At 60.2% G+C, this 27409-nt stretch overlaps 2 protein-coding genes across 8 annotated transcripts in view; one reads left to right on the forward strand and one right to left on the reverse strand.

Annotated features, from left to right (window-relative positions):
- SCYL1 (SCY1 like pseudokinase 1) lies at window positions 1-12234 on the forward strand. 3 transcript variants are annotated; one of them, XM_081239800.1, is made up of 18 exons: window positions 1-188; window positions 541-681; window positions 892-1014; window positions 1095-1321; window positions 1761-1851; window positions 1932-2087; window positions 4430-4588; window positions 5870-5977; window positions 6741-6854; window positions 8841-8996; window positions 9575-9763; window positions 9885-9960; window positions 10239-10403; window positions 10635-10777; window positions 11440-11511; window positions 11605-11817; window positions 11910-11964; window positions 12093-12234. In XM_081239800.1, exons 1-18 carry the CDS (start codon window positions 78-80, stop codon window positions 12215-12217), a joined length of 2424 nt encoding a protein of 807 aa, XP_081095926.1. In that variant the 5' UTR covers window positions 1-77; the 3' UTR covers window positions 12218-12234. The 3 variants fall into 3 exon arrangements, with proteins under 3 accessions (XP_081095926.1, XP_081095927.1, XP_081095928.1); XM_081239801.1 differs by having other exon boundaries at window positions 11443-11511; XM_081239802.1 differs by lacking the exon at window positions 11440-11511.
- LTBP3 (latent transforming growth factor beta binding protein 3) overlaps window positions 12210-27409 on the reverse strand; it is a 17943-nt gene continuing 2743 nt past the window's right edge. Inside the window, exons 2-28 of one of the 5 annotated variants that reach the window (XM_081239797.1) lie at window positions 26154-26483; window positions 25804-26006; window positions 25511-25616; window positions 25198-25290; window positions 24901-25023; window positions 24245-24403; window positions 23973-24158; window positions 23408-23424; window positions 23259-23331; window positions 22992-23120; window positions 21072-21197; window positions 20856-20987; window positions 20608-20736; window positions 20246-20368; window positions 19884-20006; window positions 16762-16884; window positions 16394-16513; window positions 15404-15532; window positions 14925-15092; window positions 14653-14736; window positions 14219-14347; window positions 13977-14114; window positions 13735-13875; window positions 13442-13603; window positions 13264-13344; window positions 13051-13182; window positions 12210-12888 (exon numbers count right to left, since the gene is read on the reverse strand). In XM_081239797.1, the coding sequence (XP_081095923.1) occupies window positions 12737-12888; window positions 13051-13182; window positions 13264-13344; window positions 13442-13603; window positions 13735-13875; window positions 13977-14114; window positions 14219-14347; window positions 14653-14736; window positions 14925-15092; window positions 15404-15532; window positions 16394-16513; window positions 16762-16884; window positions 19884-20006; window positions 20246-20368; window positions 20608-20736; window positions 20856-20987; window positions 21072-21197; window positions 22992-23120; window positions 23259-23331; window positions 23408-23424; window positions 23973-24158; window positions 24245-24403; window positions 24901-25023; window positions 25198-25290; window positions 25511-25616; window positions 25804-26006; window positions 26154-26483 (3611 nt within the window). In that variant the 3' untranslated portion in view covers window positions 12210-12736. The remainder of the gene's footprint in view (window positions 12889-13050; window positions 13183-13263; window positions 13345-13441; window positions 13604-13734; window positions 13876-13976; window positions 14115-14218; window positions 14348-14652; window positions 14737-14924; window positions 15093-15403; window positions 15533-16393; window positions 16514-16761; window positions 16885-19883; window positions 20007-20245; window positions 20369-20607; window positions 20737-20855; window positions 20988-21071; window positions 21198-22991; window positions 23121-23258; window positions 23332-23407; window positions 23425-23972; window positions 24159-24244; window positions 24404-24900; window positions 25024-25197; window positions 25291-25510; window positions 25617-25803; window positions 26007-26153; window positions 26484-27409) is intronic. The other 4 variants (XM_081239795.1, XM_081239798.1, XM_081239796.1 and 1 more) reach the window with 4 other exon arrangements.

Genomic DNA, 27409 nt, shown 5'->3' on the forward strand with positions numbered 1-27409 from the left:
AACCCCGCCCCGCCCCGGCTCGGGCAGCGGGAGGACCAGAAGCTGAGGACCCCGATCCCGCGGCGGCGGCGGGTACGATGTGGTTCTTTGCCCGGGACCCGGTCCGGGATTTCCCGTTTGAGATCAGCCCGGAACTCCCCGAGGGCGGCCCGCCCGGGCCCTGGGTCCTGCACCGCGGCCGCAAGAAGGTGAGAGCGGCCCCGCTCTGCAGGCCGCAGCGGACCTCGGTCTCGCCTAGTCAGCGCCGCCGGCCCCGCCGCGTCGCGCCCGCCTGACGTGGCTGCGGAGCCTCTAGGGCTACGGGCCGGGGGCGGGGGACGGGCAGTGCCGACGTGGCGGGCGGAAGGACCGAGGGACCGACGGGCGGACCCAACCAGGGTTACGTGTGCCCGACTCGGTCCCCAAGGGTTGACTTGGGGAGAGACCAGGCCGGCGGCCCTTCCTTTCCGGCACTGAACCAGCTCCGGGGACCATCTCGGAGGTGGAGTGGTCTGCCCGGTACCCGGCCCACACACCTGAGGCCGCTCCGCCCTCCCACAGGCCACAGGCAGCCCGGTGTCCATCTTCGTGTATGACGTGAAGCCCGGCGTCGAAGAGCAGACCCAGGTGGCCAAAGCTGCCTTCAAGCGCCTCAAAACTCTCCGGCACCCCAACATCCTGGCCTACATCGACGGGCTGGAGGTACCTACCTGCTGCTCGGTCTGCCCCGTCTCTGACCCTCACTTTTTCGCAGCCCCCCACTCCTGTCTTCTGTCTTCCGTCCGGTTTCCAGCCCTTCTGCCCCAGCGCCCCCCAGATTTGACTTCCCCTTCTCCACCTCTCTCCCCATCGTGTCTCTCATCTCGCCTTCCTCTCGCCCCATCCCTCCCTGATACCCCGTGTCCCCTTCAGACAGACAGATGCCTCCACATAGTGACAGAGGCTGTGACCCCGCTGGGAGCGTACCTCAAGGCGCGAGCAGAGGCTGGTGACCTGAGGGAACTGGAGCTCTCCTGGGGGCTACACCAGATTGTGGTGAGGTGGGGGGCAGTGGCGATGAGAGCAGGGATGGGGGGCTGCAGCTACTGGGCTGTGATGGCTCCTTCTGCCCCCAGAAAGCCCTCAGCTTCCTGGTCAACGACTGCAGCCTCATCCACAACAATGTCTGCATGGCCGCTGTGTTCGTGGACCGCGCTGGCGAGTGGAAGCTTGGGGGCCTGGACTACATGTACTCAGCCCAGGGCAATGGTGGGGGACCTCCCCGCAAGGGGATCCCCGAGCTTGAGCAGTACGATCCCCCGGAGTTGGCTGATGGCAGTGGCAGAGCGGTCAGAGAGAAGTGGTGGGTGACTGGGGCGGGGGGCATGCCCCACCCTGCCCTATTCTGGAAGCCCCTGCAGCCTCAGGACCCCTAGATTAGCTGGTACTCCCCTGTCCCCTGCCAGCTGGCTGGGGAGGAAACTAGGGTCCTCAGGGTGGGGCCCACTCCTTGCTCCCAGGATCCTCAGGGAGGTAGGGCAGGATAAACACAGGCTTTGGGGTCAGGTGGTTCTGAATTTTAAAGTTGTGTGACCTGGGGTGGATGTCCTTGCTTTTCTGAGCCTCAGTTTCCGTATCTGTCAAATGGGGCTAATGAAACCTGCTTCTCGGGGCTGATGGAAGGATTAGCTGAGGAACACAGCCCAGGGTTTGCTATGCAGTGAGTGCCTAGTGCCCAGGGTAGATTGGAGGCCTATGCTGGCAGGTGGCAGGGCCTTGAGCAGCTCTGATCACTGCCTCAGGTCAGCTGACATGTGGCGCTTGGGCTGCCTCATCTGGGAAGTCTTCAATGGGCCCCTACCTCGTGCAGCCGCCCTGCGAAACCCTGGGAAGGTGAGTGTCTGACCCCACCCAGCCCCTCTCCACCAGCCAGCCAGCCCGCCCCTGCCCTGACCCTGACGCTTCTCCCACAGATCCCCAAGTCACTGGTGCCCCATTACTGTGAGCTGGTCGGAGCCAACCCCAAGGTACGTCCCAACCCAGCCCGCTTCCTGCAGAACTGCCGGGCACCTGGTGGCTTCATGAACAACCGCTTTGTGGAGACCAACCTCTTCCTGGAAGAGATTCAGGTGAGTCCCCTGCCCCACCCTGGGCTCTGGCCCTACGTTCCTCACCCCTGTACCCCCTCCCCACTTTATAGGCTCCCTGATAATTAGACCCCAGGAGACAAGCACAGACTGTGGAGCTAGGCTGTCTGGGTTCAAACCCTGGCTCCAACTCTTATTTATGTGTGACTTCTCTTGGCTGAAGTTCAGTCCTAATAACAGCACCTACTTGAAAGGAGCAGGGTGAGGAGTCAGTGAGTTTGAATTGCATAGTGTAGTTTCTGGCACATAGTGGGTGCTTAGTGGCTGCTCCTGGCACTCTGTTAACTGGCCCTGGCCCTGATGTTGGGCTGTGGTGTGGGGAGCAGGGTGAGGAGGGAGAGTCAGACCCAGATCCCTGCTCCCAAGGATCTAGCAGGGGATAAATGGACCAGCTCCCCAGCCTTGGGGACTCTCACTGGGGGAAAGGGACAAAAAACCCATAAATGAGGAAAGCTGTGCTTCCTGGAATGTGGATAAGTGCCAGGAAGGAAAACAGTGAGGGTTGGGTGTTTAGGAAAGGGCTCTCTCAAGGGTGATATTTGAGCTGTGACCTGAAGGGTGTGAAGGTGGGAGTCATGGGGATGGTAACTGGGGAAGAATGTTCCAGGCAGAGGGAACGGCAAATGGAAAGATGGTGAGGAGGGACCCCTCGGCTTATCCTCATTGAACCCCAGTTTCCATATCTGCCCAATGAGAATAACTATAGTATCTGCTGACCCATAGCACTGTTGTAGGGAATGAAGGCGGGAGGCTCTGCCCTGGACACCCGCTCTGGCCCGGCTTTGTGTGGGGCACACAGAGAGGTGACTGAGAATCTGGAATGGGGGAGGAGTGACAGACACTTCCACAGACCTCGATGGTCTATGGAATCTTGACTCAGATAGGGGCTGGGAGGCCTTCCGAGGATGGGAACCTGAGCTGAAGGAGAAGGTGCTGGAAACCCTGAGCCCTGTTGCCTCCTGGGCAGTGTAGGGGCAGCAGGGGCTCTGTTACCTGGAGTTCTTCTTCTCACATGGCTGGCTCTGCCGGGCTGCCTTTCTCCTTAATATGTGCCCCACAGGAAATAGGCTGTTTCTGGCAGGTCCCGACGAGGGCGTGGGAGGGCAGTGCCCAGCGGCCCCTCTTCCCATCACTGAGCGCAGCGGTGGAGAGAGCCCGGCTGTGACGCTCAGTGTGCGACCTTGGATGCGGTTTGGCCTCTCTCTGGGCCTTTGCCCCCCTGAACCCTGTCGTCAGAGCACCAAGCCTGCCTCCCATGCTAGACTGAGCTGCTCAAGGGCCAGCCAGGTCCTCCCCAACCCCAGTTAGAGGTCACCTCTTCTGGCCCAGGCAGCGGCTCTGGTGGTGAGGGTACAGCAGAGAGCACAGGGACTTTGGAAGCGTACAGGACAGGGTTATAATCCATGCCCTACCATTCCTGCCCGGTGACCTTGAGCCTCAGTCTCCTCCTCTGTAAATGGGGGAACGACAGCACCTGTTCACGGCGTGTAGCACAGCAGAGGTGCCACACCACCGGGCCACACCCTTCCTTGACGGCGTCTTAGCTGTGTAACTTTGGACACGCTCCTTGCCCTCTCTGTGCCTCAGCTTCCTTGTTGGGTTATTTCATCTGTGTAAAGTATTAGCACGTAACCTGCCTGGCGCGTAGTTTGTGCTCAGGAAGTGTGAGTTGTGGGTATTACAGCCTCGGGGAGGTTAGGAGGACTGAAGACCATCAAGCTGACAGCCTGGCCTGTTCGGGCCCAGTGGGAGGACGAGCTCTGGGGGTAAACTGCACCTCCTCCCTGCCTTTCCAAAGCCTGCCACGACCTCCACCCACGGAGCTGCAGGTGTGCCCAACCCAGCCAGGCCCAGGGTGGCGGAGTAAGCCCCTTGGCCTCACTAGGCCTGTTTCCTCATCTGTGCCGTGGGCTTAATGGTACTCACGCCTTGTGTTGTCCTGAGGAGCAGAGGCAGCGCTGATAAAGGGCTTGATCCCCCTAGTGGCTGCGTTCGCAGCAACAGGCCATGTGGCAGCGACAATAACGACGGTCACTGACTGAGCGCCTCCAGTGTGCCGGGCAGCTTTCATGTGCGTTTTCTGGTTGAATCCTTGGCACAGTTCTGTGAGACAGTACAGTTACTACCCCATTTTACAGGTGGGGGAACTCGCCTAAGGTCACACGGCCAATAAATGGGAGAGTTGGGATTTGAACCCAGCCCATCTGGCACCCCAAGCTTAAGTTTACCTTCGGGTTGGAGGCGACCCCCGTCCTTGCCCGTAGCTGACAGGACCGTGACCAGGCTGATTGCCCTCTCCCTGCATCCTGTCCACGCTCCCCCAGATCAAAGAGCCAGCCGAGAAGCAAAAGTTCTTCCAAGAGCTGAGCAAGAGCCTAGACTCGTTCCCCGAGGATTTCTGCCGGCACAAGGTGCTGCCCCAGCTGTTGACCGCCTTCGAGTTCGGCAACGCGGGGGCTGTTGTCCTCACGCCCCTGTTCAAGGTGAGTGGGGCCTGGAGCCTCAGGAACTGTGGGCCCAGAGACTGGCTGAGTAGGTCTGAAGGGCAGAAGAGAGGCCAAGGGTGTGGCCAGCCTCGTGGGTGTCCTGGCAGGGGCAGCCTGGTCAGGGAGGTCCAAGCCAACGTGATGCGGAGCTTTTTTTTTTAATATATATACTTTATTTTTTATTTTATTTATTTATTTATTTTGGCTGCGTTGGGTCTTCATTGCTGCGTGCGGGCTTTCTCTAGTTGCGGCACGCAGGGGCTACTGTTCGTTGCGGTGCGCGGGCTTCTCATTGTGGTGGCTTCTCTTGTTGCGGAGCATGGGCTCTAGGCGTGCGGGCTTCAGTAGTTGGGGCTCGCGGACTCTAGAGCGCAGGCTCAGTAGTTGTGGCTCATGGGCTCTAGAGCGCAGGCTCAGTAGTTGTGGTGCACGGGCTTAGTTGCTCCGCAGCATGTGGGATCCTCCCAGACCAGGGCTCGAACCTGTGTCCCCTGTATTGGCCGGCGGATTCTTAACTGCTTCCCACCAGGGAGGTCCCGAGCAGGAGCTTTGACATCCAGTGGTTAAGCAAGTCAGGGCCACCTGACCAGCTGTCAGGGAGGTGGTGGGGACTTCTCGTCCCTAGGGAAGGGACACCCTGTGCCTCCAAAATTCTTTTTCCAAACACTCCTTCAGAGCCTATAGCCCTTCCTCCATTTCCTCAAGACAGCCTCCCTGGTCTGACCTGGGCACTCTGGTTCCCAGGGCCCAGGGGATCGCCTGCTCACCACCTCACTTTCCTTCCTCCTTCCTGACCACGCGGCACTCAGCTCTCTTGGCTTCTAGGGGCTGGATCCTCTCCCCCTCCTCAGACCCCAGCCCACTGTTACCGGGGCGCCTGCCATTCCCCGCTCGGTGGGAGAACCCTTTGCCCAAAGGAACTTGGCCTGCGGGAAGTGGGGAAGATGGCAAGTAAATCCTGTGGAGCTGAGAACCCCCAGAAATTACAGGCAGGATTCTGTGTGCATGCGGTGTCTAGGTGCCTGATTATAGGGAAGGGCACAGAGCTTTTGTGAGCCTCCTAAGAGAGGCCTTGACTCAGAAGGGTTAAGGGCAGGGCTGACTGAGACGGAGTACAGGCAGAGGGGCTGCTGAGGATATGCGTGCCCCACCCCACCGCCCTCACCCTGTTCCCACCCTGGGAAATCAGCAGGGAGCCTGAGGGAGTTAAAGGAGGTCAGTGAAGTCATCTCACTCCTGTGGACGGAGCTGAGCCCCTCTTCCTGCGCCTTCTCTCAGGTGGGTAAGTTCCTCGGCGCTGAGGAGTATCAGCAGAAGATCATCCCTGTCGTGGTCAAGATGTTCTCATCGACTGACCGGGCCATGCGTATTCGCCTCCTACAACAGGTAGGGGCCACGGCACACCCTGCCTGCTTCCACCCCACCCAGACCCCACCCTGGCTGTAGGGGAGGCCCCCTCCTCACCTCCAGCCCCGGGCAGGTAGCTCAAGCCCCTGCGCTGGCTGCACAGGGACCCCAGAAACCCCTCCCTGAAACATACACACCGGTGAGGAACCAGCAGGGCTGTGCTCTCAGGAAGTCAAGATAATCACAGGGCTCATTGGCAGCTTTGGGAATGCCCCACCCGCCCGGGCTGCAGGGCTTAAACGCCTCCCCCTGCGCCGCCCAGTCTCCTGGCTTGGTCCCCTCTAGAGTGGGGATAATGTCTCTCTTGCCAACCCCAGGGCAGCTGGGAGCATCAGACAGGACTGATGGGGTCGAGGGTGGGGGCCACCCGTGCTTCCAGGCAACACTCCCTCTCCGGTGCTCAACACAGCAGCCTTCCTCACAGCGCTTCTCAGGGCAGGGGTTTCACTCCTTTTTATAGACAAGGCGGTGGAGGCTCTAAGAGGGGGTGTGACCAGTTAGCCTGCTGAGCAGGACCAGAGGCCAGGCCCTCCAGCTCCCAGTCCCTGGCTCTTCTCAGCACCCTCCTGGCAGCCTCACCAGTCCACATGGGCCTGAGGCCAGATGCGAGGTCGGGGCCTCAGGAGACTCCCCTGGCCAGCCAGTGCCTGCCAGGTGGAGAAACCATGCTAAGGCTGCTCCCGTGTCTCTGGTGAGGGGTAGAAGGGCTGACTGCCTTCTCATGCCCCAACCCGGACCACAGATGGAGCAGTTCATCCAGTACCTTGATGAGCCAACAGTCAACACCCAGATCTTTCCCCACGTCGTGCATGGCTTCCTGGACACCAACCCTGCCATCCGGGAGCAGACAGTCAAGGTGGGTGTAACCAGGCCCAGAGGGGCCACCCCTCGTTTTCTGAGGCTTAGAGGGGGCTCATCAGAGGACACACAGGCCTTGGTTTTGGCCTGTGGGTCAAGCGGGTTACGGGAGGGGCAAGCACTGTTCTGCGTGTAGGTCCAGGCTGTGGGTCCAGCTCGGCAGGTGGTGGGGGGAACAGGATGGGCATGACCAATAGTCCTCCGTCCAGCAGACACTCGCCGAGCGCCTCTTTATGCCCGGCCCTGTCCCCTGCTGGGGTGCAGTATGCACAGGCAGACCAAGCTCCCTGCCTTCTTGAAGCTTCTTTTCGAGGAGAGGGGGAGGGGGCTTGGCAGACAATAAACAGAATTAGAAAAAAATATACTACATTAAAAAGCGATGGAGAATGTGAAGCGAAGAGTCTGCAGTTCTAAAAACAGTGATCAGGGAAGACCTTGCAGAGGAGATGTCGTTTAAGGAAAAAAAGGGAAAAGGGGTGAAGGAGGAGATTTGGAGAAAATATGTTGCCTGCAGAAGGAACAACACGTGCAAAGGTCCTGAGGCTGGCGTGTACCTGGAATGTAGGAGTAGCAGCAAGAGGTTCAGCATGGCTGAAGGGGCATGATCGTGGGCAGTGGAGTCTGAGAGGTAATGGTGGGGCCAGGGCCTCGTAGGGCATGGCAGGGACCTGATGCATTCACGGGAGTGAGACAGGAATCCTGCGGGACTGAGCAGAGCACTGACCTGATCTGACCTGTTGCAAAACACTGTGTTTCTGTGTGGAGAACTGTCAGGGCGAGGGTGGAGGCGGGGACACCGTTAGGGGCTGTTACAGTGGCCCAGACGAGACATGCCAGTAGCTCAGCCCTGAGTGGTGGCAGCAGGCAGGGAGGAGGGGCAGCATCGTGAAGGTGGGGCTGACAGTATTTGGTGGTGGGTAGATACGGAGTCAGGATGGCTCCAAGGTTTCTGGCCTGAGCAACTGGAAGGTTCAGTTGCCATTTACTGAGAAGACTGGGAGGAACAGTTGTTTTGTTTGTTTCGTTTTCTAAATATTTATTTATCTGGCTGTGTCGGGTCTTAGTTGTAGCATGCGGGATCTTCCGTCGCGGCGCGTGGGCTTCTCTCTAGTTGTGGTGCGCGGGCTCCACAGTTCGCAGACTCAGTAGTTGTGGCTTTCGGGCTTAGTTGCCCCACGGCATGTGGGATCTTAGTTCTCCGACCAGTGATGGAACCCGCATCCCCTGCATTGGAAGGCAAATTCTTAACCACTGGACCACCAGGGAAGTCCCTGGGAGGAACAGTTTTGCGGGAGGAGGTCAGGCCCAGTCTTGGCATGTCCATTAGCCAGGTGGACATGCACTGGTTATGTGTGTGTGAGGTTTAGGGGAGAAGTCTGGGCTGGAGGTGCACATCTGGGCACGGTCAGCTAACAAGGGCATTCAAAGCCGTGAGATGGGTGAGCTCGCCTAGGCTGAGGTGTAAAAGATACGAGGCTTGAGGAGTAGCTCTGGGGTGTCTGAACAGTAAGATCTCAGCAAAAGGAGACTGAGAAGCAGCAGTAGGTGTGGTCAGAGGAGAACCAGGAGAGGGCGGTGTCCTGGAAGAACAAGAGGTCAAAGTTGTGAGAAGGAGGGAGAATTCGGGGCTGTCAAAGCTGCTGAGGGGTCAAGTTTGGTGAGGATGGAGAATTGGCCTTTGGATTTAGCAACATGGGGATCATTGGTGATCTCAACCCAAGCTAACTGGTAGAGAGTGTATGTGGAGGTGTTTTTGTGAAAGTCTGGGTGGAGTGCACACAACAGAGAGCTGACGGAGAGGGATGGGAGACAGGAGTGCACAGCAGTGGGGGTCGCCTTCCTCAGCATTCTGGGTAGGGGCCAGGACCAGGTTGGGGGTCGGCTGGGGAGGGCCTTGGCGGGTCTCCTCAGTGCCCAGGGCCACTGGTGGCCTCCAGAGTGTGCCCGCCCCAGCCCACACTTTCCGCCGTCTCCTGCCCTGCAGTCCATGCTGCTCCTGGCCCCGAAGCTGAACGAGACCAACCTCAACGTGGAGCTGATGAAGCACTTCGCGCGGCTGCAGGCTAAGGATGAACAGGGCCCCATCCGCTGCAACACCACCGTCTGCCTGGGCAAAATCGGCTCCTACCTCAGTGCCAGCGTGAGTGCCCTGCACAAGTGCCGGGAGCTCTGTCACCGTCCAGGGACCACAGCCAGGTCCCGCAGAGCCAGGTCTCCTTGTGTAGGGCCTGTCATCCTCCCAGACCTAGGCCCTGGGTGCTCCAGCCCAGTGTCTTGAGGGTGGAGTGAGTTGCACCGGCTCACACCGCCAGTAGGTGGCAGGTCTAGGAACCAAACCCAGGCCTGCTTGCCTCCACAGCCTTGCATCCCCTCCCCTCAGCCAGGGCCTGTGAATGCAGATGCCTGCAGCTCCCAGGCCCTTAACGGGAATGAATGAATCAGTCCTCAGCGCAGGTGGGAAGGGAGGCACTGGCCTCAGCCCTGAGGCAGCTGCTGCTCTGGCCCCTGTCACTCTGAGGCAGCGTGAGCCCAGTGATTGGGGAGGAGAAGCCAAGATCTAGGGTTTTAAGTGAATTCTCCCCACTGGTTAGTGATTAACTCACACTTCTTAGACTCTGGAGGCCCCGTGGATGGCCTCTGTTCTGGGAAGTAAGGCCTGACAGTTCTGGGCCCCGTACTGACCCCATACTCAGGAGCCCTCTTCCCACCCCACCCCAGACCAGACACAGGGTCCTCACCTCCGCCTTTAGCCGGGCCACTAAGGACCCGTTTGCACCCTCCCGGGTCGCGGGTGTTTTGGGCTTCGCCGCCACCCACAACCTCTACTCGATGAATGACTGCGCCCACAAGATCCTGCCTGTGCTCTGCAGCCTCACCGTGGATCCTGAGAGATCCGTGCGGGACCAGGTGAGGCACAGCTGGGGCTGGGCCCTGGAGCTGGGGCTCTGGGGGATACCTGGGCCCTAGCTGGCCTGGCAGGCTCACGGGAACCTTGAGGGCCCCAGCTCTGCCCCTTGCTACCCCACAGGCCTTCAAGGCCATTCGAAGCTTCCTGTCCAAACTGGAGTCTGTGTCGGAGGACCCCACCCAGCTGGCCGAAGCGGGTGAGTGGCCCACACTCCTGTTCCCTGTGACTCTTACCACATTCTTGACTGTCACCTGCCATGGCCCCCTCCTACCTCATTGGAGCATCCGAAAGCTGGAAGAACCCTAGAGGACAGACTGTACACCACTCCCCCACCCCCATCTCACAGTTGGGAGAACGCAGGCCTGGAGAAGGGGGACGCCCACTGCAGGTTGCTCTGTTTCAGTTACTGCCCTCCTACCACCCTCCCCACGGAAGCCTGAGGTGTCCATACCTGTCTCTCCTGTCACTGCCCAGAGAAGGACGTCCACGCAGCCTCCAGCCCTGGAATGGGAGGAGCCGCAGCCAGCTGGGCAGGCTGGGCCGTGACAGGGGTCTCCTCACTCACCTCTAAGCTGATCCGTGCACACCCCACGGCTGCCCCAGCCGAGACCAACGTTCCCCAGAGACCCGTGCCTGAGGGTGAGTGTCCCAGATTGGCTGTATCGGTGACTGAGAGGGCTTGGGGTTGCTGGCACCCAGGACCTGTTACTGATCGACTTCCCCCTGGGCTGGTGATGGGGACATAGGAGACAGGGTACGGTCTAGTCCCCTCGTGAGCTTCCCCTCTACACACCCCCAGCAACCTCGGCCCTGCTCTGAGACCTTCCTGGGGCCCAGTGTGTGGCAACTCAGTGAGCCTCTGCTCCCCAGGACTTCCTGCCCCAGCCCCGACCCCTATCCCTGCCACACCCACGACCTCAGGCCACTGGGAGACCCAAGAGGAGAGCAAGGACGCAGAAGAGGACAGCACTGCTGCCGACAGATGGGATGATGAAGACTGGGGTAGCTTGGAAGTGAGTGGGGCTGAGGAGGCCTACCCGGGGGACCCCAGCTTCAAGGTCACAGGCTGCCTGCCATTCAAGGCGCTCGTGTGGGCTTGGCTGGAGTCAGACCTGTCCTCATCTGCACAGCATCCTGGGCAACTAGGTGTCATGGAGCAGCCCTTGTGGGTTAGAGCTGACAGCTGAGTCCCCGCTCAACTCCAGAGGCCAGGCTGCTGGTGGTTGGCTCAGCCCACGGATCCTCCTCCCTCTCCTCCACTCCCCATCCTCCTATACCTGTTCTAGGGCCCACCCCGCCCTGTGATCAGCAAGGAGAGGTCACTCCCAGGCCTGCAACCAACCAGTCCTCCCTGGGGCTGGGCTCAGCATGGGCTGAGGTTGGGGTGGGGCTGTTCTGAGGGGAATGGGGGCAGAGCACTGGGTGAGACCCCTGAGGCCACAGGCAGGGGTGTGGAACTCTAGATCTCATTCCCCAGCTTCATAGAGGAGTGATGACAGGCCAGGTTCAGTGTGTCCACTTTACTGATGGGAGACAGGGCCTAAGGAGAAAATGAGATGGAAGGCAAAAGAAGAAAGGGTGGAGCCCATGGCTGGGCAGGGGCTAGGGGGCTTCCTTGCCCTTTTGGGTGGAGTACAGAGGGCCCTATGGTCATGCTGTCCTCCCCACACTGCAGCAGGAGGCCGAATCTGTGTTGGCCCAGCAGGACAACTGGAGTACTGGGGGCCAAGCCAGCTGGGCTGGGCAGGTGAGCTGGGTGGGACAGGGTACGTGTACGTGGGGGGTGGGGCCCTGCCCCTCCCTCCCTTTCTCTGGCACTATCTCCTCCTTCTCTTTGCAGACCAGCAACCCTGGCCACAAATCCCAGGAGTCAGACTGGAGCAGCTGGGAAGCCGAGGACGCATGGGAGCAGGGCTGGCAGGAGCCAAGCCCCCCGGAGCCACCCCCTGAGGGCACGCGGCTGGCCAGCGAGTACAACTGGGGTGGACCGGAGCCTAGTGACAAAGGCGACCCCTTTGCTGCCCTGTCAGTGCGTCGGGAGGCTGGTGCCCAGGTACTCGGCACCTGTCCAGTGGGAGGGTGCAGGCCTGGGGTGGACCTCAACTGAGAGTAGGCCTCCACTCCAGCCCACACTTCCCTTTTCAGCCGAGGCGGGACTCGTGGGGTGATGACAACTGGGAGGGCCTGGAGGCCGAGAGCCGTAAGTGCTTCCCCTGGGCTGGCTGGCTGATGGGCTAGGGCTACCCTCCTCTGGGGCAGGCATGGGCCGGGAAGCTGAGACTTCAGTTGTTCTGACGCTGTCAGCCCTCCTCCCCTTCTTGATCCCAGGACAGGCCAAGGCGGAGCTAGCCCGGAAGAAGCGCGAGGAGCGTAGGCGGGAGATGGAGGCGAAACGCGCTGAGAAAAAGACAGCCAAGGGCCCCATGAAGCTGGGAACCCGGAAGCTGGACTGAACCGCGGGTGTGGGTGCTTCCCAGCCTCGGAGAGCAGGCCCCGCAGATGTATTTATTGTACAAACCCTGGGAGCCCGGCCGGCCTGGCCAGGCACATCTCACATATACATAATCAGAGCCACAATAAATTCTATTTCGCACCCCCTGTGCTGGGCTCAGTCTAGCCCCTCCGAGGAGGCTGGGGTCTGGTGCTGCCCTTCGGAGACCGCGCCCACCACGGACATGAACATCAATTTACTTCGAAAACCCAGAGTAAAGAGGCACGATCTGATTTATCACTTTCTGGGAAACGCCCTCTGGAAGGAAGGCCGTCAGCGCCAGAGACCCAACATCTGCCTATGAACCGGGTGGAGCTGGTATGGGCACCCTTGGAACATGGGGCTCGGGGAAGGGGTCTGCGGGCCCCGAAGGGTCCCTGGGTCCGAGCCCCGAGTCAGGGCACAAGCGAGAGGCGGAGCTCGCCCCAAGTGTCGGTCAGAAACTCCTCGGTGATTGCCGAGGTCCAGACCGAGGGTGGTGTCAGCGGCGGCGCTGGGGCACGCAAGCTCCATGCGGGCGGCTGCGCGCGAAGCCAGCTTTGCAGACGCAGCGGAAGGAACCGCTCGTGTTCACGCAGCGCTCGCTCTTGCATAGTAGCCCGCGCTGGTTCAGCTCTCGGCACTCGTCGATGTCTGGGTGTGGGGGTTGACAGGTGCGGACTTCGCGACTGAGCCGGAGCCGCGCGGAGCTCTTGGCTTCCGGTCCAGGCGGGGTTCTGCAGGGCCCCGCCCCGCCCGCCTGCCGCCAGCCTCTGGCCCCGCCCCTCCATTGCCCCGCCCCTCGGCCCTGCTCACCGACGCAGCGCACGCGGGAGGCGTCTAGCTGGAAGCCACCAGGACACTCGCACACTGCGCCGCCCGGCCGAGGCACACAGCGGCCGCTCACGCAGCGGCACTCGTCTGAGTCCTCCTCCGAGCTGTCCTCTTCTGCGCCGGGAGAATGCAGACGTCAACACCGCTCCCAGCGATGGCCACGGACCCCGCCTCTGTCCCTCCCTTTACACTCACCTCGCGGGGGCTTTCCCAGCAGCAGGGGACTCGCGTCCCAGAAGGAATTGCTCTCACTCTGCGACGTCGGGCACTGGGACCCTGAGAAGGCAGGGGGCGGTCAGCCGTCAGCGGTGTCGGTTCACCCCGGCTCCCGCCCCAAACCCCCTCCCGGGCAACCCCTCCCGGGCCGGCTCACCGGCGCCGCGCGGCGGGCACGGGCGGCACTGGGCTCCCCAACCTCGGCCCTGGCGACAGCAGCAGTCGTCGAAGGTGAGGGCGGGCCCGGCCAGGGGGCCCGCACACATGCCGTCCTCTCCGCGCTGGCTCCAGCACACGTCCCGCCGCTCCGGGGCACGCTCTGCGGAGGGGGACCCGGCGTCAGGGAGGAGCGCCCTCCCCCGCTCCAACCCACCCTCGGGGGAACCGCGGCCCCGGGTCTCCAGGCGGCGGACAGGGCTCTGGAGAGCCCAAGATGACCCTTGCCCTCACCGGCCGGGCTCTCGGGGAGCTGGCAGTCGCGGCCAGAGGGCCCGGGCACCCAGGGCGGGCGGCACTCGCAGCGGTAGGAGCCCGGCAGGTTGACGCAGCGGCCAGGGCGGCAGGCTGCGGGGTCCTGGCACTCGTCCACGTCTACGGGCAGCGGGGGGATGATGGGTGGGTAGGGGTGGAAGTCACAGCTCGGCTCGGCCAGCCTCCCTCCTGTTTCCCCAGCTGGCCTACCCGGGCCTCACCCATCTCCTCTGGGCTCAGACACTGGCGCTGCGCCGGGCTGTACTCGGCCGGGGGCGTGCAGGCGCAGCGGTAGCCACCGCGCGTGTTCTCACACACTCCGTTCCGGCAATTAGACTCGTCCAAGCACTCGTCCACGTCTGAGAGGAGGAAAAGCGCGAGTGGTAGGAACCGGCCCCGAGCCGGGTGGTTGTGCGTGTCTCCCGGCTGCTTTCCCACGGCCACGGGGGCCGGCTGCACTCACCCACGCATTCCAGCAGGTTCCCGTCGTAGTAGAAGCCTTGCTTGCAATAGCACTCGTAGCCAGGCTGCGTGTTCACGCACTTGCCCTCCTTGCAGATCTCCGCCCCAAACAATAAGCATTCGTCGATGTCTGCGGAGTGACAGGCCGTGGGCGCCCGCGCCCTCTACCTGCGGGGCCACTTAGGCCCCGCAGCGGAGAACGTGTGGGTGGGGCTTACGGTGGCAGGGACGAAAACTCTGTGCGAGGGGCTTTTCCGAACGCTGACGTAAGAGTGATGGGGCGGGGCTTTGTGGAGGGGCGGGGCAGTCGGTGAGGGAGTGGGCGGGCCTTACCCCAGTACCCGCCACTGACAAGCACTGGCGGGATCGGGGCGGTCCAAACCTCGGCGGGCGGAGCAGGGCATGCCAGGTGGGCGGAGCCGTGTTGGGACTTACCACGGTGGGTTGGGATGCCGTAGTTGACAATGTTGTTGTCCTGGGTGTAGCCCTTCCCGTCCGGGCAAAGGCTGTGGAACTCAGCTACAGCGAGATAGTGGCCGTGGGGAAGGAAGGAGGCAGGATTGAGCGCGTGTGTGCTGGCTGTCGGGCGCAGGTCGGAGCTCTCGCCTCATTTCCCACCTACCCAGGGAGGGGCTCTCTCCCCCAGTCCGTTTCCAAATGAAGAAACTGAGGCTCTGAAAAAGGAAAGGGCCTGCCCGGCTCCTGACCTGAGCTGTAGACTGGGCAGGGATAGATCTCGCAGTGGTCTCCCCAGCCAGCCCCCAGGGAGCAGCAGCACTCCTGCTGGGTGACATTGGTGGCCAGTACACTGTCGCAGAACACGGTGTCATCGAAGTTAAGGTAGCACTCCTTCTTGTGGTGGGGCTGCTCCACCTCTGAGGGGAGGGGAGAGCAGCTCAGGTTCCTGCAGAATGTCTTTGCCTGTCCACGCTGCCCACCAACCTCATCCCTCTATTCCCGCACATCCCCTGGCTCCCATTAGCTGCCCCGTGAAAGCCAAGCTCCATCCTCAATGTGGCATTCAGGGCCCTCCTGCGAGGTCTGGCCCCACCGGGCTCTCCCAGGCAAAAAGAGATTTCTTCCTCTTCGCCACATTCCAGAGGGTGGGACCAGGATACAACTCTGAGCCGCAGCTGCAGCTCAGGGGAGTTGTCTAGATTGAGGGGGAAGCCGAGAGGGCACTCACCCTCACAGCCATGCTGGTCCTGGGTGGGCGTGAAGCCTTCATCGCAGACGCAAACGTAGGAGCCCTGCAGGTTCTCGCAGGCCCCGTGGGGAAGGCACAGACCCGGGTCCTGGCTGCACTCATCTATGTCTTCAGGGAGTGAGGTGAGCAGAAAGAATCACTCAGAGGGAAACGAGCCCCTCTTTCCCCGGGAGTATGCCTCAAGGGCCTCACACAAGTTCAGAGCCTGAATTTCCACTGTGACTTCAAAGTACACACGACAGGAAATCCACTCGTGTCTGTCTGTGCATGTGGGTAGTTGTGTGCACACTCAATGCATTATTCTTCATAAAACCTAACAGAATGAAGTCCTAACTCTCAGCTCAGCATTTGGGGACTTTCAGTTTGGTCTCCCAATATCTTTAAGTCTCATCACCCTTTACTCTAAACCACCAACACCCTCAGCTCTGTGTTTAGGGCACAGGTGTCTACTCTCCCTTAAAATGCAACAAGCTTCTTCCAGATCTCTGTGCTTTGCAAATACTGTTCTTTGGGCCTGGAATACCATCCCATGCTTTTCTCTGCTTAGGGAATCTATTTATGCCTTAGGGAACCCTATTTATGCTTCAAGTTCCAATTCAACTGTTGGAATAAATCACTAGTCCAGACCTCTTTTGGCACCCAGCACCCTGAACTGTAAGAATCAATTTACATGTCAGTCTCCCCTAGCTGGGAGCCCTGGGTCATTGCTCAATGTCTAGTATATAGCACAGAACCTGGCAAATATTAGATGCTCAGTAAACTCTTGTTGGATGAATGCATATAGGGGTGATTTGGCACATAGTAATAAGCATCGTTAATTACTGTCATTATCACTGTTGTTATTTTCAGTGAAAGAGTAGAAGGATGAGTGAGTGGATGGATGGATGGAAAGACAGATCAGTAATGTGTCTAGGAGATTACTGCTGCCTGCCATTGCTCCTCGGGAGCTCTCAGCCAATCCCCCCATACCTTGGCACTTCCGGCCGCCTACCAGCCGATGCCCCTGGGGACAGAGACATCGATAGGAGCCATTGGTGTTGATGCAATCACCCCCAATGCAGGCTGCGGGAAAGTCACACTCATCAATGTCTGTAGGGAATCAAAGAGGGGGAGAATCTCAGGGGCTAAGCCCAATCACACACAGCCTGAGGCTTCCATGGCTTCCCGAAGAGCCCTGGGTAGGGCCCACACCCCAGGCCTCATCTTGGATCTGGATGGGGGCTGGCCATGGGAGTGCCTGGCTTGTTTACAGGTAGCCCCTGGGCTTGGGGCCTGGGCAGTGGGGGTCTTGGGGTAGGGAGGAACAGGTCAGCCCCCCAGCTCAAGGCCCCCCTCACCCTCACAGTGGCTCCGGTCCCTTGACAGATGGTAGCCAGAGAGGCACTGACACTGGAAGGAGCCTGGCGTGTTGGTGCAGATGCCGTTGTCACACATGTCCCCAGCCTCACACTCATCCACATCTGTGGAGCACAGGGGCTGTCAGAGGGCCAGGATGGGATGGTCTTGGGCCTCTGCTACCCTTTTCCCACTCCTGCCCATGGCCTGGAGCACCAGAGCTGAGGTGAGTGGAGCTGGGGAGAAGCATGGGACCCTCACCCCGCTCCTGTGTGGCACACTATGCCCTAACGACCAGGCCAGGTGCTGCCAGGAACCCTGGGCCACGTATGATTCCAAAGAACTCTGGCCTCCCCATCCTTCATCTGTTCTCACCAAACAATCCCATCCTGCCCTGGGCTTCCTGGCCCCACCTGCTCTCACGGCTGCTCTTGCCCTTCCCCCAGCTGCCATGGCTGCCTTCCTTCCCATGTAAATAAGCTCCCCTATATCTTTGGTCTCACAGAATAACTTGTTCTGCTTGTGCAGTAAAGGGACTTGGCTCTGAGAGCATGCTTCTCTGCAGTCCTTTCTGGTGGAAGCTGGTCGTTGCCCACACCCCAGACCCCTTTCAAACCACACTCTTCCTCTGGGGTGCACTTGGCCCCCACGCCAGCCTCTCTATCGCTGTCCGCACCCACCTTCCTAGCCCCTCTCCCTCTCTCTTCCTCCCCATCCTAGGAGTTTTCAGCATCCACTTGGACAGCCAGGCCCAGCCTCTGACCTTACAGCCCTTCATCCCTCAGTTTCTGTGACCCTCACCTCAGTGCCAGCCACTCACTCTCGGTACAAGGGGCTGGGATCCGCCCCCTCTTGGACATCTCAGGTGCAGCTTCCTTCCCACTGCCTCCGCTGTTCTCAAGCCCCCAACTCTACCTCCTCTAGTAAGGGCCCATGAACACCTCTCCTTCCTCCTCACTGGTCTGGCAAAGAGCCCTAGCCTGCTTCTCAGGATCCTGGGTGCTGAGCGGGGCTGGAGCCAGCCACCAAGCTGAGCACCCTGGGCCACTCCACTCCCTCTGGCCTCCAGCCCGGCCAGATCCTCAGCATGGCTAGCGCTACCCTCTCCTCCTCCTCTCAAGCCTTGACACTCCAAAGCCCCTAGGTAGCCCCCGTGCTCTTGGGCACTTCCAAACCTCTACTGTTCTCCTCAGCCTACAGCCTACACCCCACTCTGGTGACCCCAGGTCTCACTCCTCCTCACTTGCTGCCTGCATCTTCTGGCCTCCCGTCATGCCACGGAAGCTACCCTGCCAAGGCCACCAGGGACCTTCTCGTCTCCCCAGCTAGTTCTTATTTGACAAGAACCTCTCCGTTGCATTTACCTCATCCTCCTCTTCCCTGCATGCCTCCGCTCCCCAGCTTCTCAGCTAGTGCTCCCTGGGCCCTCCCACCACCTCTGCTCCGCCATCTCCTGCTCCAATTCCCCTGCCTTCTACCGACGTGGCAGTATACACAAGGCTCTGCCAAGGCCCCCCTCACCGGACCCACCATACTTGACTGCACCCCAAGGCTCCACATGCCCCCAGTTCACACCCCAAGGCTCCACAGCTCTCCCCAGTGCCTACCCCGAGGCTCCACACACCCCCAGTGACACCCGAAGTCTCCACAGCTCCTCCCAGGGCACACCCCAACACTTCACACCCTCCCAGTGACACCCCAAGGCTTCACACCCTCCCAGTGACACCCCAAGGATCCACACCCCCATAATACACAGTTCCAGTTGGGTGTGTCTGGCCCAAGGTTTCCAATCAGTATGGCCCACCCTCTGCTGGCATTACCAGCTGAAAGGCCCACAGGGACCACCCGCTCAGCTGTCCAACATGAAACTTAATGTCTTCCTTCTCAAACATGCCCCACCCCAGGGGACCCTATCCCGGTGAGCAGAACCCACTGAATCACCCAAACTGGAAACCTGAGGATCCCTTACTCCCCTCTCTCCTTCACCTTGACATCCAGTTAACAAGCAGCCCAGGTAACGCGTTCTAATATTTCTCTAATATCACATAATCTCATGACCATCCTTAGGCCTCTATTCTCATCAGGTCCACCACTGTCTGTCCTGAGTCCCCACCAGACCTCCAGCCACTCTCCACAATGGGCATCAGGGAACTTTCTAACACAAATGGCCAGTCTTGTCATTCTTCCCCTTAAAATGCTTCAGCTGGGCTTCCCTGGTGGCGCAGTGGTTGAGAGTCCGCCTGCCGATGCAGGGGACACGGGTTCGTGCCCCGGTCCGGGAAGATCCCACATGCCGCGGAGCGGCTGGGCCCGTGAGCCATGGCCGCTGAGCTTGCGCGTCCGGAGCCTGTGCTCCGCAATGGGAGAGGCCACAACAGTGAGAGGCCCGCGTACCGCAAACAAACAAACAAAAAAAGCTTCAGGTGCCTCCTAATATCCTCAGGGTGAAGCTCAACCTCCTGGGCAGGGCTTAGGTGGGCCCTTCAGGGGGTGGGGACCTGCCCCTCACCGGCCAGCCTCAGCCCCCATCCCCTGCTTACACCTTACATTCCCTGTACACTCCGTGCTGGTGTTTGCCTCTGACTTCGCTGGCGCTGCGCCTGGCATGCTCTTCCCTCTCACCTTTCTTCGCTTGGCTAACTCCTGTTGATCCTTTAAGAGCACTCAGACCTCCCCTTCTCCCAGCCCCGCTGAGGTTTCCCAGGAACACCCAAACTCCATCCAGTCCTACAGCCCTGCGCTCTACAGTTGGTGTCTATTGTTCTCCAGTTTCTCTGAATCCCAGCCCTCAGCCTTCCTCCGGATACATATTATAACATTAGTGTCGGGGGGACTACTAACATCCCCTTTCTTTTATATCTTTTTTCCCCCCATCAGATTTAAGTAACGTGCTTTGCAAACGCAGCTTCAAGCTTTGCCTCTTAAGAACCTTCCTACGTAGAAATTCTGTTCGCCCCCTCCTCCGCCAGGTCCGCTGAGGAAACTAGTGAGTGGATCAGTGAAGGGGCGGCGTCTGTGAATTAGCTACCTCCTAACCACCCGTCCGCCAGACGGGGTGACCCAGTCCCCAGCTTCGGCGCGTGAATGGGTGGCGGGTGGCAGGGCGGGGAGGGCTGGAGCTCACCCAGGCAACTGCGGCCGTCCGGCGCGGGCGCATAGCCCTGGGCGCACGTGCAGCGGAAGGAGCCCGGGAGGTTCTCGCACCAGCCGGGAGAGCAGGGGCTGCCCTCGGCGCACTCGTTCACGTCTGCAGCGGAGAAGGCTCGCCTCGGACTCCGCCCCACCGGATGATGCAATGTGAGGGGGTGGGAGCCCCCTCCGCCCGGGATGGGGGGGCCTCTACTCCCGGGAAGGAAGCCCAGTCTGGAGGTGACTCCCACCGCCATTTGCCCCGCCCCATCACAGGGGCGACTCCCGAAGGGCCCCGCCCATTTGCTTTCGAGGCCCCGCCCCGTACCGTACCCCGGACCCAGGCCTCGCCCTCACCGCGGCAGGCCCCTCCCCCCTGGCTGCGGTAGCCGGGAAGACAGGCAATGCACTTGAAGCTCCCAGGCTTGTTCTCGCATTTGCCATCCGGGCAGGAGCTAGGGTCTCGGCACTCGTCGATGTCTGCACAGTAGGGAGGAAGAGGACTCGTTTGGGGACAACGTGGCCGGCCAGGCGCTCAGGGTCCTCGGCAGGGCCTCCCTTCGTCATAAATCGACAAGGCGAAGCGGGCCCTCTGGGCTCCGGACCGAAACCTCTGAGAGGCCCAGAGCCGGGCAGAGACGGGAGTGAGGCCCTCCGCCCCCACCCCAGGCCGAGGGACCGCTGAGGACCCCCGGCGGTCTGGATGGGGTCTTCCCCACCTTCGCACACGGGCGGTCGAGAGGTTTTGAGCCGGTAGCCGGAGTAGCAGTTGCACTTGTAGTGACCGGGAAAGTTGATGCAGAAGCCGCCGTCGCCGCACAGGTGGGGCTTGGCGCACTCGTTCAGGTCTGAGCGGGAGGAAGGGGGCGCGAGGGGAGTGCAAGGCGGCGGAGGGGATTACATGCGGTCGGGAGAGCCCCCCGGGTCCACCTAGCCCCAGCGCCACCCCCGGCCCGGCCGTGCTCACCCACGCACGAGCGTCCCCCGGCGCCGACGTGCAGGCGGTAGCCGCGGTTGCAGTGGCAGTTGTAGGAGCCGCCGGTGTTCATGCAGATGCCCCTCCCGGCGCCGCACGGCTCCGCCTCGCACTCGTTCACGTCTGAGAAGGGCGCGCGGGCGAGGAGGCGTCAGAGGTCTGTCGGGAGCCAGGGCCGCCCCCGCGCCACCCACTCGCCACGCTCACCCACGCAGTAGCGGTGCTGCGGATGCGACCGGTAGCCCGGGTTACAATGGCAGGAATAGTCCGAGGGTCCCGGGACGCACTCCCCGTGGCCACAGATGTTCTGGTTCAGTCGGCACTCGTCCGTCTCTGCCGGGGTTGGGGGGCCAGGCAGGGAGCATTCACTTTCTGCCACGTCCCCAGGGAGGACCTGGATAGCCCATTACTAACGACCCGGATACCTGGGCCGGGTCGCACCCTAAGCTCGGGTGCTCCAATCCTAGGATTCCCTACACCTCCATCACAGATAACCCCAACATCACAACCTCCGGTAGCCCCAAACCATGACCCCAGGTCCCTGACATCCCTAACTCCTCAACTCCAGGAAACCTTGATACTTCTGTCCCCACTTATGATACCCTGACCCCAGTCACCTCAATACCTCAAACCCTGCAGCCTCACCCACACAAACATCCTCTAGATCAGTGAACCAACACCCCCTTGCCTTAGGGACCTGCCCGCCCCCCATTCCAGAACAGGTGTTTTCCTCCCCCTCCCAAGGCAGACAGGAGCTGGTTTCCTGGGAATCCTGGCTCGCACATGGCTGTGCATAAGTGGTCAGATCCAGGAATCCTCCTCACCCTAATTTCCTATGATTCCTAGTACTCCCTGCCTCCACCTCTCCCTCCTTGTGGTCCCTCCCCTGAGCCCTGCCCCATGCAGCCCAGGCCTTGATGCTGAACTGTACCCCCTCCCAAACACACCTGGCCAGTGGGCTCTTGCAGGCTGTTCTCTTTGAGGGCCTCTCCCTAGGCATCCTTAACACTCCCTCCTCTGAGATGCCTCCGCATGTGTCTCTTCCTCCACATTCCCACAGCCCCCAGGCTGTCCCTGGGTGGTTCCTAGCCTGTGCAGACTTCCAGGGCAGTCACCTTCCACCAGGAGCTCATCTAACCTCCGGTTTTCAACCAGGCTGGTGGCTTCCTTGTGGCTTTGGAGTCCACAGAGACATGGGCTTGAATCTGGCTCAGCTGTGTGACCTGGGACCAGTCCCTGAACCTCCCTTAGCCACAATTTTCTCATCTGGAAAATGAGGCTAACAGTGCCCACTTCACAGAGAAGGGTAAACGGTATTTAGTATGTAAAACTCTTCAGTCAGTGCCTGGCCCAGGGCAACTGTTCAGCCATAGCTAGCAATTATTACGATGCCCAAAACCCTGCAGACACTTCCCACAGCCTTTGGGATCAAACCCAAGCCTCTTAACAAGGCTCCCTGAGCCGGTCCTCCCCTAGTTCAGAAACACTGATCTGTGTGTGTGGTTTCTCCCCGCTCCATGAAACCAGGGTTTCATGTTTCCATGCCTTTGCCCAAACTTCTGCCCAAACTGGAATGTCCTTTTTCCCAACCCGCCCATTTCTTTCCCACTTCTCGTTGTTAATTTCTAACAATCTTTAAAGCCCTGCTCAGAAAGCCTTCTCTCATTGCCACCGCGCATATTATCACCCCACCCCCCACCCAGACTTCCTTCCTTCTTCTCTATTTTTTTTTTCATAGCATTTATGAGACATACTAGATTTGGACTCATTGATCTGTTTGTTGTCTGTCTACTCCACAAGGATAGGGAACTTTTGTCCGTTTTGCTCATTACTGTATCCCCAGCACTTAAACAGTGCCTACACATAGTAGGTGCTCAATAGATAGTTGTAGAATATATGAATAAATGCCTTCGGCCTGGGCTGACCACCATAATACCCGGATCAGTTGAGGGCAGAGTGGGATCTCTGCTGCACACTGAGGCTTCCACAACGCCCAGCCCAGGGCCTGGCACACAGTAAACCCTGGATGTTTTAGTGCTCGGGAATGATTGGAGGGGGTAAGGGAGGAGAAAAACTAAGTTAGGGGCGTGGCTTACCTCGGGCGTGGCCTAGGTGGGCGGGTCTTACCTGTGACCTGAGTAGGGGCGATCTCTACCGCACTTCGGGACGGGGGCAAGTCGGGCAGGAACCAGGGCGGCGAGGGCCGGGAGATCAGCTCTGCAGGCAGCAGGGCACACTCGTCAGCTGGTGAGGAAGCTGAGAGCGCCGCCCCTCTCTCCGCAGGTCACCGGCTGGGAACTTCATACCCAGCTTCACCGCCCCCTGCTGCCTAGACTGTGAACTTCCCCGGCAGTGACAGCCCTTGAGGACTGGTTCCTACGGTGCCCAGCTCACCAGGGTAGGGCCGGGCAGGAGATGTGGTGACAGTCGGATGGCTCTGCTGCGCGGACTGCTCTTCGACCACTGGCTGCGGGTGACAGCAACATGAGCCCTCTGTGTCTCCTTGGCCTCCCTGCCCCTCCCACCTGGGCTCTCATACTCACTGAGTCTGTGCTCACCCCTAGAAGGGAAGAAGATGGGGCCGTTAAGTGTTGGGCTGGGAGAAGGGAGTCAAGTCTGGGATTGGCACTTGGGTATTTGTGGTCAGGGTCCCTAAGAGTTCAACAATCATGTCTCTGGATCAAGCATCAAGGGTTAGATCCTGAGGTCAGGGAGTGTTTCCATCACAGGTCAGTGAAGCAATGGTTGGACAAGGTGCTTGGCTTGGGAGGTTATAGCCAGGGTCAAATCCCTGGGTCAGCGGTCAGAAGGTCAGATCTAGGGGCAGCATTTGAGCTGTATTAGTGCCCTGGTCTGGAAATCAAAGGGGTCCTGGAGTCAGAGGATTGAATCTGGAGGGCAATAAATGGTCAAATTCTGTTGAGCACGGGTTAATACTGGGGTTAGTTACAACATTGGTTAGGAGTCAGAGTATCAGCTCTGGGGGTCAGTGCTGGTCTGGGACTAGGAGTTAGAGGTTACACTCAGGTCATATCTGTGGATCAAGGGTCAAGGTGTCAGACCTAGGGGCTCAGCAACTGTCAGGTAACAGGAGGGGTCAGGCCAGACCTCTCTCTTCCTCTGTGTCCTCAGGTGGTGGTGCCCGGCTGGGGCTCTCAGGGAGCTGCTGGGGCTTGGGTGGCCCATCAGGGTGCAGGAAAAGGGAAAAGTCACTTTCACCCTGAATGGTGAGCGTCTGGTGGGAGGTGAGGATGTGGTACCCCTTCCCAGCTGGACAGATCTCCTTGAAGGCAGCTGCGGCCAGAGCAAGGGGCAGAGAAGTGAGCATTTCCTGGATAGGCACACAGACAGCCCCCCAGCCACAAATGCCCCAGGCTCACCAGTGCCATCAGCTGGGCAGCGCTGGCACCTGGTGCCCCAGGCCTTGCCAACACTGCAGCAGCAGAGTTGACGGGTGAGGCGCGTGGTCAGCGGGTGCTGGCACTGGTGCTCAGGACTCACCAGGCGGAAACATAGGCTCTTCTCCTCTGGCTTGTCCGCTGCAGGGGCCAGTGGTGGGCATGGGCATCTGGGCCTGAACACTGCCCACATCCCCCTTCCCATCTGCTCCAGACCTTGCCTCTCTGGCCCAGACAACGCTTAAGGCTCATGTGGCCCCTGATCGCACATGACCCTGAATTCATATGACCCCTGAAACCTGTGTTATTCTGACCTCATGTAACACCTGAAACTTCGGTGACCACTGACCCCACTGACCCCTGATTCTAGCTGCTCTAGACTTTATCCCTCCCACTCATCAAGCCCATGGTCTCATATGACCTTAACTCCATATAATCCCTGACCCCATGCGACCTCTAACCCCAGATCTCATGCAACTCCTGAACCCACTGATCCCTGACCCTATCTGCTCTGGGCCTTGTTTCACCTGAAGTCAACCCTTGACCCCACTTTGACTTCTGTGACCTCTGATCCTTACTGTTTGGAGGCTTAACCTCCCACCCATGCTTTCTGACCTCCAAGGATCCCCCAGTCTCACCAATGCACTGTGTGCGGGAGGGGCCCAAGCTATGGCCAGGTGGGCAGACACAGCGATAGGAGCCAGGGTTGTTGAGGCAGTCACCATGGCGACACATGCCTGGCATCGCGCACTCATTGATGTCTGTGGTAAGGGAGAGTTTGGTCCCTCCAGTCTGGGGCCATAGGGTGACAGCAAGCTGCTCCAAGGACCTCAGGGTTCTGCCCCTCCCCCACCTCCCCGCTCGTCCACCGCAGGACCTCCCCCAGTGACAACCGGCCTACCCCTCCAGCCCACAGAATCTCCAGCTGGCCGTACCCTGGCAGTGTGTGCTGTTGAGCCTCTTGTAGCCCTGGGGGCAGTCAGTGCCCACCTCCCCACGTACAGGCCCTGGCTTCTGCACCCCTGTGTCTACAGAGAGAGGAGAGGATGGCAGGAGAGGACCTTGGGGGGCCTGCAGAGAGGGAAGGGAGGGCACTGGGGACAGGCAGGGTGGGACGCTAAGGGGAATTGGGTGGGCAGTGAGAGGCTCAGGCTGCTTGGACTGGGGTCTCCCACTGCAGGGCTGAGAGGGGTGTCGGCGGAGCCACCCTGTGGGGAGTGGGAGCTCTCACTGAGCCACGGCACTCACACTGCAGCTGGGGGCACTTGTGGCACTTGCTCTGGCCCCAGGCTGTGCCGATGCTTCCACAGCAGTCTTCCTGCTTGGTGAGGCCGGGGAGGGGATTACTGCCACACTACGGAGAGGAGTGTGGACAGGGGTCACAGGGTGCCCAGCCCCCACCTGGCCTCCCTCCGGAGGCCCTTTTCCTCCTCCACTCAACCTGCAGGACACCCCCAGTTTTGAGCAATCTGGGTGGGTTGGAACAGGGCAGCCCCGAGAGACTGAAGGGCCGGTCCAGCGGCGACTGTGGATTCACTCACGGGCTGCTTGGGCAGCGTGTCCTGGAAGCAGCGGCCCAGGGGCTTCTGGGTGGGTGGCCGAGGATGCGGAGGCTTGGGGTGCGGCAGCAGGTGCTGGGAGGGGGCCGGGCCCTCGGCGTTGGGCCCTTCGATGCGGTGCACTTGGACGGAGGCCTCGGGCGGGTGGTGGACGCGCACGTTCACCACGGGGGGTGGGGCCTGCACTGGGGGGCGGGACACAGCGGCTTCAGGGCTGCCCCGCAGCGCCGGTTGGCAGTGCGGGCGGTTCTCCAGGGCTGGCCTCCGCCCGGGACCTGCCACCCTAGTGCCCGCCCACCTCGGCCTCCCGGGGTCTGCCCATTGCCTAGTACCTTCCGCTGAGATCTGTCCTGGCCCGAGGGGCACCAGGAAGGCTGCATGCTGGGCAGGGGGCCCCTCCCCAGGCCCCGGCGGATCGGCGATCACCTGGACCGCGTAGATGGCGTGCTTGCTGGCCACAGACTCGCCTTCCGGAGCCAAGGGAGGCAGCGCGCCTGTGGACAGGGCCCCAGCCCGACCAAGCCCAGGGCCTGAGCCGCCAGTGCCCCCGCCAGTTCCTCCAGCGGGCACCTGGCAGAAGCGACCGGTGAAGTCCGGGGGACACAGGCACTGGTTTCGGGAGGAGCACTGGCCGCCGTTCATGCAGGGCAGAGGGCACACCACTGGGGAGGAAAGGTGCGTCAGGGCCCAGGCAGACCCCTGTCCCCAGCCCCCAGGCCCAGGCCCTCACCCACATCCTGTCTCTTCCCCTCCTCCCTGCTTCCTTGCCACCCACCAGTTCTGTCCTCCCTGGGAAGCTGGTTTTTGTAACACATCACACACACACACACACACACACACACACACAGAAACTACCCTGTAAGTCCCCCAACATCCTTATACCCATGGGGCCACTGGAGTCTTAAGTCTTCAACTTAAATCCTAGCTAGGAGGCCGTGTGCCAACTGTGTGGCCCTGAGCAACTTACTTGCCCTCTCTGTGCCTCAGTGTCCTCATCTGTAGGACTGTCCTGTCTATTAAATGGGGCAAAGCCTGTACAAATGTGCCTAATACACAGTGCCTAATACACAGTGGGTCCTTAATAAGTAGTAGCAAATGATGATGATGATGATGATGATGATGATGATGATGGAATAGCCTTTCCCTCCCCTTAGGCCTTTCCTGGCAATCCAATCTCTCTCTGGTGCTTCCTCCTCCTCACCCCTAAATTCTTCCCCTGATTCAGCCCTCTCTGGGCTCTCACTCCCTCTCTTTGTCTTGCCATCCCAGGGCCCACACCTCACCATTGCCAACTTGAGCTATCCCTCTCCGGGACCTCTCTTAAGCACCTCCACCCAGGGGACCCTATCAGAAATCAGCATCTTGCCTCCCCACCTCCACTTGGCCTTGAACCACCACTGGGAATCCCCACCTGCCCAGTCACTCATAACCGAGCCTTGATACTCCATCTCTCCTGCTCCCACTCCGGCCAGTTCTGGCCTCTGTAATATCTCATAATCCATCTTCCCTCCTCCCCAAGCCCTCTGCCACTCCCCTGCCTGTCAACATCCCAAGCGCCCCCAGAGAAACTTGCTTCAGGCAAAGCTCT

Source organism: Mesoplodon bidens, assembly GCF_964165515.1.
Source record: "Mesoplodon bidens genome assembly, chromosome: 7".
NCBI lineage: Eukaryota > Metazoa > Chordata > Mammalia > Artiodactyla > Ziphiidae > Mesoplodon > Mesoplodon bidens.

What these genes read in the sequence shown, in the direction of transcription:
- SCYL1 (XM_081239800.1), top strand. Translation starts at nt 78, where the DNA reads ATGTGGTTCTTTGCCCGGGACCCGGTCCGGGATTTCCCGTTTGAGATC. An exon ending in CCCTGCGAAACCCTGGGAAG is followed by an intron (nt 1,852 to 1,931) that starts GTGAGTGTCTGA and finishes CTTCTCCCACAG; the next exon opens with ATCCCCAAGTCACTGGTGCC. An exon ending in TCCGGGAGCAGACAGTCAAG is followed by an intron (nt 6,855 to 8,840) that starts GTGGGTGTAACC and finishes CCTGCCCTGCAG; the next exon opens with TCCATGCTGCTCCTGGCCCC.